This window comes from Caretta caretta, chromosome 24 (assembly GCF_965140235.1).
Source record: "Caretta caretta isolate rCarCar2 chromosome 24, rCarCar1.hap1, whole genome shotgun sequence".
In the NCBI taxonomy this organism is placed as follows: Eukaryota; Metazoa; Chordata; order Testudines; family Cheloniidae; genus Caretta; species Caretta caretta.
In genome coordinates this window covers 3,994,450-4,011,196 of record NC_134229.1, presented here as the reverse complement: position 1 = coordinate 4,011,196, position 16,747 = coordinate 3,994,450, and the positions used below count along the sequence as shown (strand labels likewise).

The following is a 16,747-nucleotide window of genomic DNA, read 5'->3' as shown; positions in this document are numbered from 1 at the left end:
GAGCAAATTCCAGCCAGCTGCTACTGCCTGCCTGTGTCCAGCCCTTGCAAGGTCACTGCAGCAGAACCAGGCAGAGCCAGTCCCAGCCAGAGGATGCTGTGTTTCCCAGTTTCGGGGTAACTGCACCTGGGTTCCCTTGAGGGCACCCACTTCAAGGTTTCCAACTCCCGGTTGTCACCTCTCCTGAGCGGAGACCCACATCTCGCTCTCTCCTGCCCGGGGGTTTTCAGGCTGCAGAGCTCCCTGGATCACGGTCGCGCTCTGCTTGCTCTCCAAGGACTATGACTAGTGTGTCGCCCGCAGATACAAGTCACCACACCGCTGCTGCTGGGCAAGCACCTTTATTCTTCAGGTAAAAGCATTACAGAGCAAACAGATGAAGTCAACAGAATAACCTAGACACAAGCTCAAAAGCTTCCCAGAGCTCAGCCCCAGGCCCAAGATCGGGCTCTGGTAGGTTCAGTCCTTGAAAGCCCACGACTGGGTTTCCCCCCACGGTTGCAAGTTCGTCTGTCTTAGATCTGGAACCAGAGCAGAGATTGGGCAGATCAGCTTTTTCTTTCTTGGCCTCACATCACATGTTTGCATCAGGCAATGAGCTGCTCCGCAGGGCACAGCTTCGAAAGGCTGGGGGCTTTGCAGAACCAGAGTCGGGGGAACTTGCACGAACCTCTCCCTTGGGATTCCCCCAGGGAAATCCACATCTCACTTCTCGTCCCAAAAGGCCCTGCGTGTCTGGCACATTTTCAGCAGAGTCTTGTGAACTCCAAGGTCTCACAGCTGCCTCAAGAGGTGACATATGATCCCGACCCACAATAACACACCCACTCTCTACCTCCTCCCAGGATGTTGCAGGACTTTGCTGTCTCAGCGACACACTTTTCTTGGTGCTCCTATTTTGATACAAAGCAGAGAGACACAATCATATTTTGCAAGGTTGCTCTGTGTGTGCGCGGGGTGGGGGTGGGGGAGGGGGAGCGTGTATGTCTTTTGCTAAGGAATCTCCAAGCACTTCAGCTGGGTTTTACACAAAACCCCTCTCCTGGAGGCAGGGAAATCTCATTAACAGGAAGCACAGATAAGGAGTGAGTCAGGGGGAATAGGGAGTCGTGGTCTCCCCACGCCTCCTGCTCTAACCATTAGACAACACTCCTCTCCCTTAACTGGGCAGACAACCCAGGAGCCCTGACTCTTGTCCTCCCACCAGTAGACCACATTCCTTTCCCACAGGTGGGGACAGAACCCAGGAGTCCTGACTCCCAGCCTCCTGCTCTAATTCCAAGACAAAACTCTGCCTCACTTCCTCCCACCTCCCGCCAAGGAGCAGATTTGTGGTTCTCTGAAAGTGTGCGTGTCATCCATTTGTTATCGCCCTGCCAGATGGCCTTGACCCCAGATCACTAGTTGCTTCTGCTGACCGGTACCATCGTCAAAAGTTCCACTCCCAGTCACAAGGCAGACGTTGCTGCGCTGTTCCCAGGCCATCAGCCTGATGGATGAATTTAGCAACCCATGTGATTTATGGAGAGGGAAGTAAACAAGGGTTGTTTGTGGCAATACACCGCGCTCTGTTCTCACAGTGTTTCCATTGCGAGAGAGCCAGAGTATTCAGGGAAGCTCCTACATTTTGGGGGGTGCTATTTCCCTGTTTCTCCTGAGCGTCCCTGCCACATGACCTAAGGGCTTGTCTACACAAGGGGAAGTTATTCCAGATTAAAGCAGGGAAGCACTATAGATATTCCTATGTATCTCCCTGTATGGACACGAGAGAGTCTTATCCAAAATGAGCTTAATCCACTTCCAAAGCACTCTTACTCTGGAACTGGAAAGTCCACATGGGGAACTATTCTGCAGTAGCTATTCCAGTTAATTTCCCCATGTGGAGAAGTCCTAATTTCTACACTAAGGCCCTGGCAGTGTTCCGGAGTCTTAAAATGGGTTTAACTACAATTTATGCCCACTTTAAGGACTCTTTATGCAGCCACGGTGGTGCAAAGGGGGCGTAGTGTCCATGAGAAACAGACCCATTATGCTGAGAACTGTATATTCCCCACAGTCTGTCGGGATCCTGGTATATTCCCCACAGGGCGCTTTGATTTAGAAATGCCACTGCCATGCCTCATGGGAGTTGTAGTGTGGGGGGCCTCATGCCCTCATTCTCCTGTGTGGATCAAGCCCCCCGTGGGACAACATCTCCCACAATGCACAACGGTCACCTCACTTGCTGATCGCTGGCTGTACCCGTCCCATGGCCCCGGTGCATCATGGGAAACGTAGTCTGGCTGGGGACTCCAGCCATACAGCAGAATGGGGCCATGAGGCAGCCAAACTGTAAACCCCATGAGGCAACGCGGTAGCATTTCCCATTCAATTTTTTTTCCAGTTTGCGGCGGACATATTTTTATTTTCGGGTGTTAGGGTTTTTTGACCAAAAAGTTGAAAATTTCCACACGAAACCTACTATCAACGCCCCCGCCTGCCCTACATTCATTTCTGTCCAAAAACAAGGTTGTTTGGAAATTTTTCAGCCAGCCCGATGTGTAGCATACCTTCCCCCCACACCCAAAAGCTCTCCTGAGGGTCCAGACAGAGGCCAAATCCCCTTTCATTTAGCCTGGCTGCTCGCAGGTCTAAGTGCCATTACAGACTGCCCCAGGTCCGCCCCAGCCCACAGCCATCCCACAATGCACGGAGATGCCTTTAGTCTCCCGGAATGCCCTGTGGGATAGATACCCAGAGGGCATCGCAGCTAGACCAGCGCTAGTGTGGATAAACCCACCGCTGAGCAGGACAGCACTCTGAACACATTTCTGAAGCTCTGTGCTCGGAAACCAGTTCCACTCAACTAGCTCCATTAGGAACAGTTCTGCGGTGTAGACGCAGCCTGAGATCCATCCTAACCACAACACTCACCTGGCCTAGGTGAGCTGCTCAGAGGGGCCAGCTGGGACCACTCGGATCTGATCATAGATGGTGGTGACCAGTGGTCTCTCGCTCGGGCAGCCAGGGTCCTAAGAGAACAAGAAAAAAAAAAACTAATTTGTTGTCCTGTCTTTGTTGGTTAGTTATCCTGAACTGGAAATGGCCCTTAGGGGCTGGGTGTGTGTCCCTGAGTTCAGTAGCTGCATAGATCATAGAATATCAGGGTTGGAAGGGACCTCAGGAGGTCATCTAGTCCAACCCCCTGCTCAAAGCAGGACCAATCCCCAATTTTTGCCCCAGATCCCAAATGGCCCCCTGAAGGATTGAATTCACAACCCTGGATTTAGCAGGCCAATGCTCAAACCACTGAGCTATCCCTCCCCCTTGGAATTCCCTCAATGAAGAGGGAATTCCACAATGAGTCACAGTCATTTATCCCCTTGCCAGACACACTATAAATAAGACCATTTTTCTCTTCGAGGAACAATGATCTTGTGTCTAAGGGGAATCGTGGGCAACAGGAAATACCCTCAGTCATACTGGGCTAAGTCTTTACTCAGAGTTTGCTCAGTCCTCACTCACTGCAACTCCTTTTGCTGTCAGTGGGAGTTTTCCCTAAGTAAAAATTGTAGCTTATGTAGAAATTCCAGTTTTGCCCACTACTGAAATGCAGCCACCTCTGGGGTGGGGTGTGGCAGCTGTTTTGTATCACACAGCAACACAGTACAGGGATCACTTGCTCAGCTCTGAAATGCAGCCACCTCTGGGGTGGGGTGTGGCAGCTGTTTAACAACCACACAGCAAAACTGCTCAGTAGCTTAGGACGGGAAGTGAAGAAGACACCCCTATCTCTAAAAAGAAAAGGAGTACTTGTGGCACCTTAGAGACTAACCAATTTATTTGAGCATGAGCTTTCGTGAGCTACAGCTCACCTCACGAAAGCTCATGCTCAAATAAATTGGTTAGTCTCTAAGGTGCCACAAGTACTCCTTTTCTTTTTGCGAATACAGACTAACACGGCTGTTCCTCTGAAACCCCTATCTCTGAAACAGCAGGGAGAGTTTCGGAGGCAGAAGGGAGTTACTAAAATACACGGATACATAAATAACAGACTGGAGATAGGAGCAAGACTGACACCCTTCCTGGTGTGCGTCATTTACCAGAAGCCGCTATCTCTGTAGGGAAACAACAGCTGGCAACTTCAATATCATCTTGCTGCAGCTCAGGATGCTGCTTGACTCTCCAGCAAACAAGGCTGAGTAATATCGTGCAGGGTCACAGCCCTGTCGGTGCAATTTCCTGCGGTTACCGAGGTGTCAGGTAATTTGAAACAAAAATTGCAAGCAAAGTAGAAAGGCCTGAAGGCCAGAGCGGAGGTGCTCAGAGTCAGAGGTGCTGCAGATTGCCCGAGTGGGCTGGCCGGGTCACCCCGAGACCAGGAGACCACGTGCTGCTGTGGGGTGCCATGGGGCCAGTGTGATGCAAGTCCACAAGCTGTTCACTCATTAAGCCCAGCCTTGGCTTTGCTTTCCGCTAGAGGTGCCGGGGCCCTAAGAGAGAACTGAAGGCTGCAGGAGAACTCCCCCCCAAAGGGAACTCACCTGGTCGTTCCCCTCCGGAGGGCTCCTCCTCTTGATCTCAGCATAGTGGGGCTCTGAAGGACATTCCTCCTCTGGGACCGTGGGGACAGCAGCTTAGGGGAGAACGTGGGACAGATCATTATCCTACACTGAGAGGCTGTGGGGACCCCGCCGGGTCTGGGGATGCGGTGACGACGTCCCAGCACTAATAATCCCCACTGAGGGCCAGATAATAATTATCTGCCTTTACAGATGGGGAAACTGAGGCACAGAGGAGGGCAGTGACTTGCATGAGGTCACCCAGCAGGTCAGGGAATAGAAGCACAGGTCTCCTGAATCCCAGTCGAGTGCGCTATCCATAAGGCCACACTTCCTCCCGGATTCTGCTCTCACTTACCCTGGCCTAACTCTGAAGTCAGTCCAGCGACTCTGATGAATTGACCCTTTCAAGGGCAGCCATGCAACTACTGCAGACTTGCCCCAGCGTAGCTGAGATCAGAGCTTGCCTCTTTGTGTCCCTCTCCCCTGGGATCCTGCCCAGTCTTGGGCATGTTAGACCCAGGCCAGCTGCATGGGGGAGTTTTCCCTTCTGAGCAAGGACAATACTGATACTGGCCTGTCTCACAGGGACTGCTGTAGCAATGAATGCCATGGATGGTTGTGTGGCAGCTGCCAACTTGGCTGTCACATTAGGGATTGAACCGAGGACCTATAGAGCTAAAAGCCAGCATTGTTACAGGTTCATCAGAGCGGCCGTACTGGGTCAGACCAATGGCCCAGCTAGCCCAGCATCCTGTCTCTGACAGTGGCCGGTGCCAGACGCTTGAGAGGGAATGAACAGAACGGGAGAACTGTGGAGTGACCCAGCCCCTGTCGTCCAGTCCCCGCTTCTGGCATTAGCTTGAGCTAAAGTTCTCCAGGAGGAGCCGTAACAGAGTCTGTAGATGTACAGAGAGGGCCCGGCCCCACACTCCCCCCTGTGGGTTACACATGCAAAACGCTCCGTGAAACGCATGATACAAAGTGCTATTAATTTAAACAAATCTTGAATGGAAATGTTAACACAATGCCTGCCTTGACTACCAGCTGTAACCCTTTAATAGCCCCATTGGCTATGGTACAACTCCTCTCACCAGTCAGCATTACACCGAGCAATAAGCATTCGTAGATTGACCCCCCATCATGGATTGTCCAGCAGTTTAGAACCTATGATTTTCACCTCCAAAACACAATAGTCTCCCACTTGAGCTAAAGGAGTTACTCCAGTAGCTGGTAGCAGTAGAAGGTTTTTATGAACCATCCATTAGAGAAGGAGGCAACACACACTTTACATGTATGTTACATGTGCCAGATTGGACCTTGACTATATAACATTCAAGAAAAGAGAACCAACAGTGTAACCATAAAATACAGGAAAGTGTGGGAGGGGAAAGTGGCTGGCAGAATTACTCATGAATAAGTGAATAATCAGCAATTATTTATTTGTGACCCATCAGCTGACTGGGGCCATTAGTGTTTCTGTAAGAAGGAAGTTACCTACCTCGGCCGACTGGCTTTTTCCTCCTTTTCTTCCACAGCCACATCCCGACACAGGCTGCTGTGACGACGATCAGCCCAACGCACAGAGGCCCCATCCACATGGCTGTGTCTGTGCCTTTGTCTGCGACGACAGATCAGAAACACATGACGTGGTGCCCAGCTCGACGCCGACCAGGAAAATACAGGACAAGGCCGCGTTCCCAGAACGTGGCTGCGTGTGGGAAGAAGGGCTCTTTGTCTAGCACTTGATCCCACGCCTGTGGTACCCATTCTATTGGCTCCAGCGGACTTTGGATCCAGACCATCTGGCCAGGTGCTTTATAAATAAGACACCAAGGTCCTTGCCCTAAAGCGCTGGCAATCTGAATACATGCCAGAGCGGTACGTTTTAAGGCCAGAACGGACCAATAGGATCACATAGGCCGACTTCCTGACCCGTGACCTAAAACTCAGGCTTCTTAGCGTATGTCTACACCGCAATTCAAAACCCGCGGCTGGCCCGTGCCAGCTGACTCAGCTCGCAGGGCTCGGGCTGTGGGGCTGTTTAACCGCAGCATAGACATCCGGGCTCGGGGTAGAGTCTGGGCTCTGGGACCCTGCGAGGTGGGAGAGTCCCATAGCCTAAGACAGAAAGTCTCCTCTGCAATAAAAAGGCCCCTAGCCCGAGCCCGGGAGTCCGAGTCAGCTGGCCCGGGCTAGCTTGGGTTTCTAGCTGCAGTGTAGACACACCCAAAGTGCCAGAGCAGCCGCGCCTTAGCTGAGGTTTCTGCAGAGGGGGATTGGCTGCGTGCATTGTTGTGACCTCCTCTGCTGGAGGAAACAGGATTCGTGTGCAGTCTTTAAATAAAGAAATGATACTGGAAAATACCCAAGCTCCGCCTCATTGATTTCCCACAAGAAGCTGTCCTGCCAGACCCTGAATTCTGCTGCTGCTCGGCAGAGGGGCGACGCTATATTAAGTAATAAAAGGCAAGGTTGGGACAGGCTGTAAATCCCTCACCTCCGCTTTGGCAGATGCTCTGCAGGTCAGGAGAGACGCTCTTCTGGTCGACAGGGTTGCTGGCCATGCAGGTGAAGGTAGAGTTCGGGGGGTTGGGCTGCAGAGACAGGCGGAGGGTCCTGCCATCACGGGAGAGCTGGTACCGCTCAGAATTGCCCAGGCCTCGGGGTGGGTTCCCTCTCATCCAGGAGACGTTAACCTCTTCCCTGCCAGACACCTGACACTGCAGAGTGACATTGCACCCATCGGCCGTGCTGGAGACTGAGTGACTCTTTATCTCCGGCTCTGGCACAGGCTCTGTGTTTCAATCACAAAGAAAACCCAGAATCTCAGCAATGCTCGAGAGGTCGTCTAGTCCAACCCCGGCACTAAGGCAGGGCCACGTCAGCCTAGACCAGGCCAGATTGAGCCCACTTTTCGTCTCCTACCTCCAGTGGACACAAGAACAATTGATCCCTGCCTCTTTATCACAGCCCTTCACATGTTTGAAGACTATCAGGTTCCCCCAAACCTCCGTCTTCCTTTCCCAGGACTAGACATGCCCAGTGTTTTTAACCTTTCCTCACTTTCTGAACCTTTTGTCATTTTAGGTATTCTCCTCTGGACTCTCTCCAGTTGGTCCGTGTCTTTCCTAAAGTGTGGCGCCCCGACCTGGACACGGGACTCCAGCTGAGGCTTTCCAGTGCTCGACAGAGCGGGACAGGGACGTCCCGGGTCTGGCCTACGACGCTCCTGTTCATACACCCCAGAGGGATGTCAGCCCTTTTCACAACTGCATCACACCACTGACCCATATGCAGTTTGTGATCCACTCTAAGCCCAGCTCAGCAGTTCTGCCACCCAGCCAGTGAGTCCCCGTTCTGCAGCGGCTTTTCCCTTCCTACGTGAAGGCAGGCCCTGCAGGTGACAGAGCTGCCCGAGTGCCAGCGGGCAAGTCACCCTCCATGTCCAAGCAATGGCAGGATGAACCGGCAGGGCTCGATTCACACCAGCTGGGCCGAGCTGTGCTGAGCTATCAGAGCCGGAGCAGGATTAACCCCTGCAGGAGGGCAGGCAGAGCTTCCATCGTCCTCTGCCCCCAGGGACTCCCCCCAAGTAGAAGGAGCTGTAAGCCCCACCAGTGGCTCCACTGAGACCCACTCCGGGAGAGGCTACATCCATGCTCCCCTGGCTCTCCCTAGCATGTTGCCCCGTACTGGGTGCTACTGGCCACCTACGATCCCCACCCTGGAGCGGGTAACAGCCTATTGCACCTTCCCATTGCTGCAACCTTCCCTCTGGTAAAATTTCTCTTGCTGCGGCCCTGGCACCCGCTCTGTGCCAGCTTGATTAACGTACCCTCCACTGGGGGGAATGGAATCGACAACAGCTCTAGCTCCCTGTCATTCCACGGGCAGGAGCCCAGCGAGCTCCCAGTGGGCCCGGGGAAGGCAGAGTCTGACCAGCCGCAAAGCGATGGAGTCCCCGGGGTATCACTTGGCCAAGGGGTCAGTGGAGAAGGGAGGGGAGCTGACTCATCCCACAAACCACATATGTGTGTCCCAAAGTAACTGGCCAAATTGTCCTTGTGGGGTGTTGGTAGCCCATCTTGGGACCCCGTGAGCGCTGGGCGTTTGGCTAGGATGGAGGGGAAGGGTGATTGCGGCTAACGCAGACAATTGGGGTCAGATTCATAACCCAGATGTACCCCCAGCCACTCTCCCAGCTGCCAAGGCCAGGCAGGGCTCTGCTCACAGGATACTGCCCCACACCAAGGACAGCGGCTCAGGTGACCTGGGCGTAAGCTCAGGATGGATGGATGCATAGGGAGGATCATAGACTAATGCTAGATACAGAGACAGAGCGATGGATAGTCAAACCCCTGCACATGGTCCCTTCTGACCTTGGTGCCTATGGGTCTATCAAGATCATCTAGTGGGACCTCCTGCCCATCGCAGGCCACACAACCTCTCCTGGAAAGACCCCTAACCTCTGGCTGAGTTAATGATGGGTAAATAGACAGCTGATACGTAGGTAAATAGACTTTTCTTTTCCCCTTTTCCTCATTGCACTAAAGTTTTATTGCCCATCAAGAGCCATAATTTGTCTCAATTCACAGATGGCAGGCTTGTTCTGTGTTTCTAAATGTGGGTTTTATGGAAACTGATAAGCTTATTTGCATTAGAAACATACAGGAAGATTACAAAGAAGTTCAACAGAGATGGGCCAAAACCTGATCCCGGAGTCTGAACCCCTTTGAGTTTCGGAGACTCAGTGTGAATCACTGGATTCATCCTCGTCTCTCTGATTTTGGTTCTAGGTTGGACCCTATAAGGAAAAAGGGCCTATTTCCCAATCCTGATTCAGACACAATCAAAATCCATCAGGAACAGCCAGTCCGGTGAGATTTTGGCCCAAGATGGCAGAAATCTCTCTGAATGTCTTATCTCACTGGATTTCATCCACGCTGGCCTGAAACGTGAGAACGGCCCAGCTGAACAGCCCATCCTGACGTGGCCTGGAATCTATGGCACCTCTTGTGGAGACAGGACTGGGTTGTGAGAGGTATGAAGGGGATATTTTAGAGATGCTGCTGCACCTGGACAAACCCTGTGGTTCCCCTTAAGCCCTATTTTGAAGGCGTAAACGGTGCAGAGACCTCGTGCTGGTCGCACTGCACAGGGGTGAATTGCACCAACGTGCACAAAATCAGAGATTCAGCCGTACCCTAATATTTCTGGAAACTGGGTTACAGCTAAGAAACCGATTTGTCGTCACTTACCATAGACCGTGAGGAGAAAGGCCTGTTCCTCCAGAGTTGCTGGTACGATCTTAACCCGGGCCTCATAAACTCCGCTATCGCCCAGCTCCAGAGCCTTGATCCTCAGCGAAGTCTCGTACATTTCTAGCCTCTGCTGAAATCTGTCGCTGGGATCCGGTCGCTCAAACTTCCCTCCATTGAACTCAGCCAGCTGGATCGTCGCACCTGTCCCAGCCTTAAAGCTCCATTCGATTTTTTTCACCTTTTTCCCGGGGGATAGATCCACAGACAGCACGACCGATCCTCCCAGAGCCCCATTCACCTGCCGGTCGGAAGTCAGTTCTTGGCCAATTATGATGCCTAAAAAAATGCAAAACCAACCAGAAACAACCAAGCCTCCACCAAAAAGGATTGTGATATTTTATCAGGATGATGCTGAAGATGAACAGCTAAAGCTGTCACTGGAATAAAACACAGGGCTGACAGGCACGTGGAGGACAAGAACGAAGGAGTTAACAGGATATTATATCCCTTCACCAGGTATTTCTTACGGATAAAGGCACCAACAGGTTGTGAGTGGTGAGAACATTTCATTCACACCCACCCACATAATTTCACATTCATCCTTAAATATAACTTAGGCTCTCCTCAGGTTTTTAAATGGTATTTGGTAACCAGGAATAGTTTGTTCTCTGCAACAGAGCCTATCCTTTTTATATGCCAACAAAGGGTTTAATCTATTGCAGCCATCCCACGAATGGTCGGTAACCAATATCCACGTTTTTCCCTTGTAGTCTGTAGTGTCATTTTTGTTTTCCTTTTAATTTGATATCTAAGGTAATTCTGCTGGTGTTAAACACACCTCGTCTCCCCACCAGTGTAAAAGGCCCTGGGCATATTATCTTGCTACACACATTTGTTCTTGGTGGTGTCCTTCCGTCGTCTCCCTAATTACCTACTGCGATTCCAGTGGGAAGGAGGCTCCTTCTTCACTGACTTCCTCCCCTAAACTACTGCTGTGTTGCTGTGCGCTGTTGAACAGCTGCCCCGCTCCACCTCAGAAGTGGTCGCATTACAGTGATGGGTTCTTCGTTATTATTATTTCTATTTCAGCAGCACCTAGCAGCCCCAGTTGAGACCAGGGCCCTATTGTGCTAAGTGCTGTATGTACTGACAGACAGTCCCTGCCCCAAAGAATGTGGAGACTGGGGAGGGAGGGAGGGAGGGGGGCAGATTTTCAGACAAGCTCTGTATGTTGGGAGCAGAGCTCTTGTGAAAAATCCAGTCCTGTAGGTCCTGAATCTAGAGCCTTCCCCACATGCCTCTCCTTCCTCCCATAAAGGACCAACTTCTACCTATAGGCCCAAATCACCTCACCCTTACGCAGGCAAAGCTGCCGTTAACTTGACTCTTAAGGGGAGCTTTGCCTGAGTAAGAACTGCAGGACTTGGCCCGTATTTTATAAAGAGCATTGGGATGAAACTGGCTGTATGAAAAGTAAGGTCTTCGTGAATTTCAGTCTCATCTGAGCCAGTGTTCTTTGTTTGCCATGCTGCCCTTTGAGGGAGAAGCGACAGATGCGATTGTGTATTAAAAGGAAGATCAGGTGACCACATCACAGCGTTTATGCTGCATTAACTCTTCCAGTGGCCAAAATTATAAGCTGCTTGTTTCCTGTATTGCAGAGACATTTCTGCGCTCAGAGTCAGGAGAGGTGGGGGTTTGTGGGGGTTGTGTTGTGTTTTTCTCCCCCTTACTGGCCACTGGTAATTTCTTCTCAGCCTCAGCTCAGTTATTTGAATTCCCCCACCCCCACCCCGTGGAAACTGATCTTGATCTCTGACCGAGGGCGATTTGGTTTGCAAAGCACAAGCTGAAATGGCTAGCCAAATGCACGACCAAAAAAAACCGCACACAGTACGTGATAGAAGCACACGCAGCATGTGTGTCCTTGCATGAGATGCATAGATTTACTACTTGGGAGAGTGCAAACTTGCTTCCCCCTCTCCAAAATATTCGTTTCGCTGTCTGGAAAAGGGCCGGGGCTTGAATCTCATAGAGGGCATGGTGTTCACTGCAAAATAGCTATCTACCTGTACAGATATAGGTAGACAGCTATAGATAGCTAGATGTGTTCTTACCTCGGCTTTTCACTCTGGTTAGCAGCGTGTTGAGCCCCAGGCTGCCCTGCTGCGTTAACCCCAGATAAAAGCAGAGTTGCCGTGTGTTCACTGCTATTTTAACCAGAGTTAGATCAGCTGAGTTCAGTACACACCTTTCGGGCCGGATTTAGGGGCAGGCGACCATCTGGGGTGCCGGGCTAGGGGGCACTGGGCTTGGGGGGCTGTTTTTGTTATTAGCGACAAAAGGGGAAAATAGAACGTTTGAAGTAAAATGTTTCGGGTGTTCTGTAGGTGGATTCATTGATCATGTTAGGCCATTTCAGTTAGTCTTAAAATGAAGAAATTTCTATAAACGTAGAGGAAATGAATATTTTTTAATTTGCTTATATATGGCATGAATAAATACAGATTTACAGAACCTGGTGTGCAAATTTATCATCCTATCTGACAAGGATAAATCATGCATGCAAATCGTGCAGTCATGAAATGGGCTACAAACGCCATACAAAACAAGGCATTCAAAAGATTAACACATGGGGGGGGGGGGCGCCGTTTGGTCTAGGGCCAGCCCTGTGCAGTGAAGCCATACGCTTACACTGAAGCAACTTGACCCTGCTCTAGATGTAGAAAGGGACCTTCAAATTGGCACAAATATAATCTACACTAATTTGAATGTCTCTCGATGCGGCTGGAGTGGAGTAAAGGGGCCAGGTTGCATCTACACTGGAGCTGAAGATGTAAAGTCCAGCTCGAGCAGCCGAACCTGCACTAGCTCAGAGCAAGCTAGCAGCGTGGCTGACCGCACAGGTTCACAGTTTGGATTTCAGACGGGATCCCACATGGGCCGCGCCCAGGCAGCTTCATGGCTGTTTTTAGTGCATCAGCTTGATCACAGCTAGCGTAGGTACATCCACCCGAGCCTCCAGCTCCAGGGCACGTCTACACAGCAAACAAAACCCGGCAGGAGCAAGTCTCAGAGCCTGGAACAACTGACCTGGGCACTCTGGGGCATTCAAACTCCAGGTCCCGCTACGTCTAACTGGGTCCACCTAGATACAAATGAGAGGCTGTGTTGTATCAGTGTGTTCCGGCACACTGATAAGAGGGATAACCAATGATCTTACATAAGCTCTACAATGAGGCAGTTTTTACACCTGGCTGGAGGCCATGGTGATGGGCAGCATATTAAAGAGGAAGAATGCAGCGGAGTAAGAAGCGTGCATGCCAGCCAAACCTTGGCTGGATACATGATCCTTTTCCTATAGACACGCTTCTCTTGCCCTCGGGTTACACAATGAACTTTAAGTCTGCAAGGAACAGAGCTGGAGCCAGAGGCCCCATCTACACGGGATACTGGCTGGTGCATAATAATGCGGACACAGCTGATAGCCGCAAAACGGCGCTTTTGCAGGTATCACTTATTCCACCGTTCCTGAACCAAACCAGATATACTGGTAAAACTGCGTCTACACCAGCGGCTTTTGTAGGTCAGGGATCACCCCTCCTCCCACCCCAACTGACAGAACTGTGTGTGCAGAACTGGGCCCACCTGTGGTGTAGATATAGGCTGATGCTTTGTCTGCACTGGGGATTTGCCCCAGCTCCAGTCCCTGGCATAGATGCATCACTGCAAAGGCAGGCAAAGCCACTACTTGCCCTGGTATCATTTAGCCCTGCTAGGAACTAGGGTGAACAGCATTGGTGTAAATGGTATATAACGGTTGGCCCAGCCTACGGGCAGGGTTTGCCAGTTTCAAGTCACCCCGGTGATCTGGGGGGAATTCAGGGCAGTCTGCTGGCTGGAGTCAGTGCAAATCCCCCAGTGTGAACCAAAATTTACTTTCTTTTAATGAAAGAGCAGTTCTCCAGCAATCATATCATTTGCTATACGAAGCTCACTCGTGCTGGTCACAAGTAGCAATATTATAAGATAACGATTGAAATAATTATGTAAATTAGACTGGCGCCAGCTAAACACGGGGTGTCCGACGCCAGATCTCAGCCAGGGGAGTCCAGCAAATGACGTTCGATTTCTCTCTCTTTCTCCTTTCGTACTACACAGTGTCAAATACGATTTAGGAGCTGCTGGGTTTTTTAACTCCCAGCTCTGTTATTAGAGTGTCCTCATTTAAGATCCGCTTGTCCAATTTGCTTCCAATGTAGAAGAAAAATCCTACCTTAATCCTAGAGCTAACTCACCCGGTTTGAGACCGAGGGGACTTTTTCTGCATTTCAGGGAGTGTGAAATGATATGATCACAGTTTTCTGAATATAGGTTTTGACCAGTTTTTATTCTTGCTATAATTTCCTCATGGATGGATGCATGGATGGATGGATGGATGGATGGAAGAAAAAAAAAGACAAAGAAAGACTCTATAATGGAAACTCAGTTGTAACCTTAACTACGGAGTCCTATCACTCCATAATCTAGCAGACCAGATAAACTTTTCCATCTTTAGCCTCCTCTTCCCATGTAGCAGCATGGAAAGAGCAGAAAGAGCAAACCCTGTAAGCTTCGAACCTGTGATCTAGACATTTGCCAATCTCAGGGGTAAAACATCTTTTATCAAATGAAGAAAACACTGGTTAAAATTTCTTTGCTTCTTAAACGTTTCTATGACCAAATTACAAGACCAGTGAGTAACATTAATCCAAAAATATATTCAGAAAATGTGAGAGGATTATTTTAAAGCCCTTATGATTTATTCTGTAGGTTTCCCTTCCAGTCAGTACTACACACATCTGGATGCCCCAGGACTTGGTTTAATTGTCCTAGGAGCAGTTTTAAGACAAAGTACATCAAAATCTAGGTGTACGAATAGCACGTGAGGTGTTTAGACAGAGACAGACAGGCATTCTCTAGCAGTCTGTACATTTGTAACTCCCAGATCCTTTAAACTTGTTGTTTCTCTCGCACTTTCCAAACGTACCCATCTTCTGGCATTCTATGGAAAGTTATTTTTTTTAAAGGGCAGCAGTGGAACAGAATAAAGAATAAATACAACACTGATATGAACCTTCTGGCTTATTTTTGGATCTCTGCTTACTATGGCTGGTCTTGCAAACCTCTCTAGATTTACTGTATATACGACAGCTTTCAAAACCATAAAGTACCTAGAGCTTTTGAGCACATTAATGCAAACAAATAAGTGAATTGAATAAATCCACAGGAAAATCCAAATGGGTTACAGGCATGAAAAAGCAGCACAGATCAACCCCCTTTCATCCTCACAGCCAGTGAAAAAATGAACAGTGCACAGAAATCAAGGTTTTCCAAGGTCTTTGGTTACTTTTGTTTGACACTTGTCAGAAGATTTTTTGATTGATAACATTCCAACTTCCCTCTCCAATGTTTCATGCCACTTGCCCTGCCTGCTTTCTAAATCCCTAGAACTAAAATTCATTTGGTGACAAAAGAGTTACAAACTAGTGAGCATTTTAAATAGGTTTAGTGACTCCCTCTCCAATGTTTCATGCCACTTGCCCTGCCTGCTTTCTAAATCCCTAGAACTAAAATTCATTTGGTGACAAAAGAGTTACAAACTAGTGAGCATTTTAAATAGGTTTAGTGACTCCCCAGATATTACTTACCAAATAATTATTCTGATAATATTCACCAACAGTCACTGACCAGTCACTTCTCCCCCTTGATTCTAAACTATTGCACATATACACACAGTAGCTGCTCTGAGTGCATGCACATAGGATAATTTGCTAAAGAATCTACTTACTCCCTGCAACCGTATGGTTAATGACACCTTGAATCTCCAGTACTTTACTACTGAAGAAAACCTCCTGCTTCCCTGCCTACCTGTGGGTCTTTCCCTTGTGCTGGTAGATTTTAAGCCAGTGATTAGTCACTTACCTGCCAACAAACTGATCAGTAGCAGTAGCAGGAATGGGACAGAGGGGCGTCTCACCTCCATGTCCTCATCACTGCCTGTAGCTGAAACAATGCAATCTGAGCTGCGAATACAGGGGGAAGTGCAGCACATAGGACACACCCTGCCCTTCTCGCCCATTAGACAAACACGGGGGTGGTCTTGGAATATGCATAAATAAATAAAATGGCTAGCAAGTCGTTAACCAAGTGTGCAGATCAAGCCATTCAGAATTGGACCTCATCACTTATGAGCCATGCCACATTATTGTACCTTGTCTTAAGTAAAGTGATCATCAGTCTCACGCAGATGGGACCGAAATGAGCATTGGGTTATTTCAACATCAACATCTGGACATTTCTACTCCATGTAAACGTCGCCTTAGTTGACTCTATTTTCATCTTTTCTCTGCGGGCCAGGTGAACAGGCTGACCAAACAAAATGTCCCGAAAGTAGCTTTGCCTGTGTTTGCTTTCCACAGGGACGCTGGCAGACACACTGATTGGCAGTATAGTTCTGCTAGCTAACAAAAATATTGCATAGCTGTGGCTCCTATCACCCTAGCGTTAGAACACCTCCCACATGTAGATTAATTATCCCCACCAGACGGGGACTGCTTTGTCTCCTTTGTACATGCAACTCCCTTGGCATTAGTGAGGTTTGAACTTGAGATCTTCAGGCTCTGGTTCTTGAGCTAAAGGCCTGGGCATACTCCTACTGACCTTGGTAAAGTGCTTTGAGATCTATTGCTGAGAAGTGCTAGATAAGAGCTATGTATTAGTAAGTCATCACAGTCAAATACACTCACACACAGCTGGGTACCTAACATAGGTTAGCTATTTCACAGTAAAATTTGAATGGAGACCAGTTTCTGTCACTTTTACCACACTGTAGCTAGGTGAGGTCAACACTGCTGTCCTTGTGTGATCTCACCTAGCTATGTTGTAGGACGAGCTTCAGAG

At 49.5% G+C, this 16,747-nt stretch overlaps 1 protein-coding gene across 2 annotated transcripts; it reads right to left on the bottom strand.

Moving 5' to 3' along the window:
- Positions 1–325: 325 nt before the first annotated feature.
- LOC125625814 (CD48 antigen) lies at positions 326–15,873 on the bottom strand. 2 transcript variants are annotated; one of them, XM_048828336.2, is made up of 7 exons: positions 15,770–15,873; positions 9,803–10,141; positions 7,042–7,338; positions 6,043–6,162; positions 4,524–4,615; positions 2,914–3,011; positions 326–893 (listed from the first exon to the last, which is right to left on the bottom strand). In XM_048828336.2, exons 1-6 carry the CDS (start codon positions 15,828–15,830, stop codon positions 2,919–2,921), a joined length of 1,002 nt encoding a protein of 333 aa, XP_048684293.2. In that variant the 5' UTR covers positions 15,831–15,873; the 3' UTR covers positions 326–893; positions 2,914–2,918. The 2 variants fall into 2 exon arrangements, with proteins under 2 accessions (XP_048684293.2, XP_074978940.1); XM_075122839.1 differs by having other exon boundaries at positions 326–521.
- Positions 15,874–16,747: the final 874 nt, after the last annotated feature.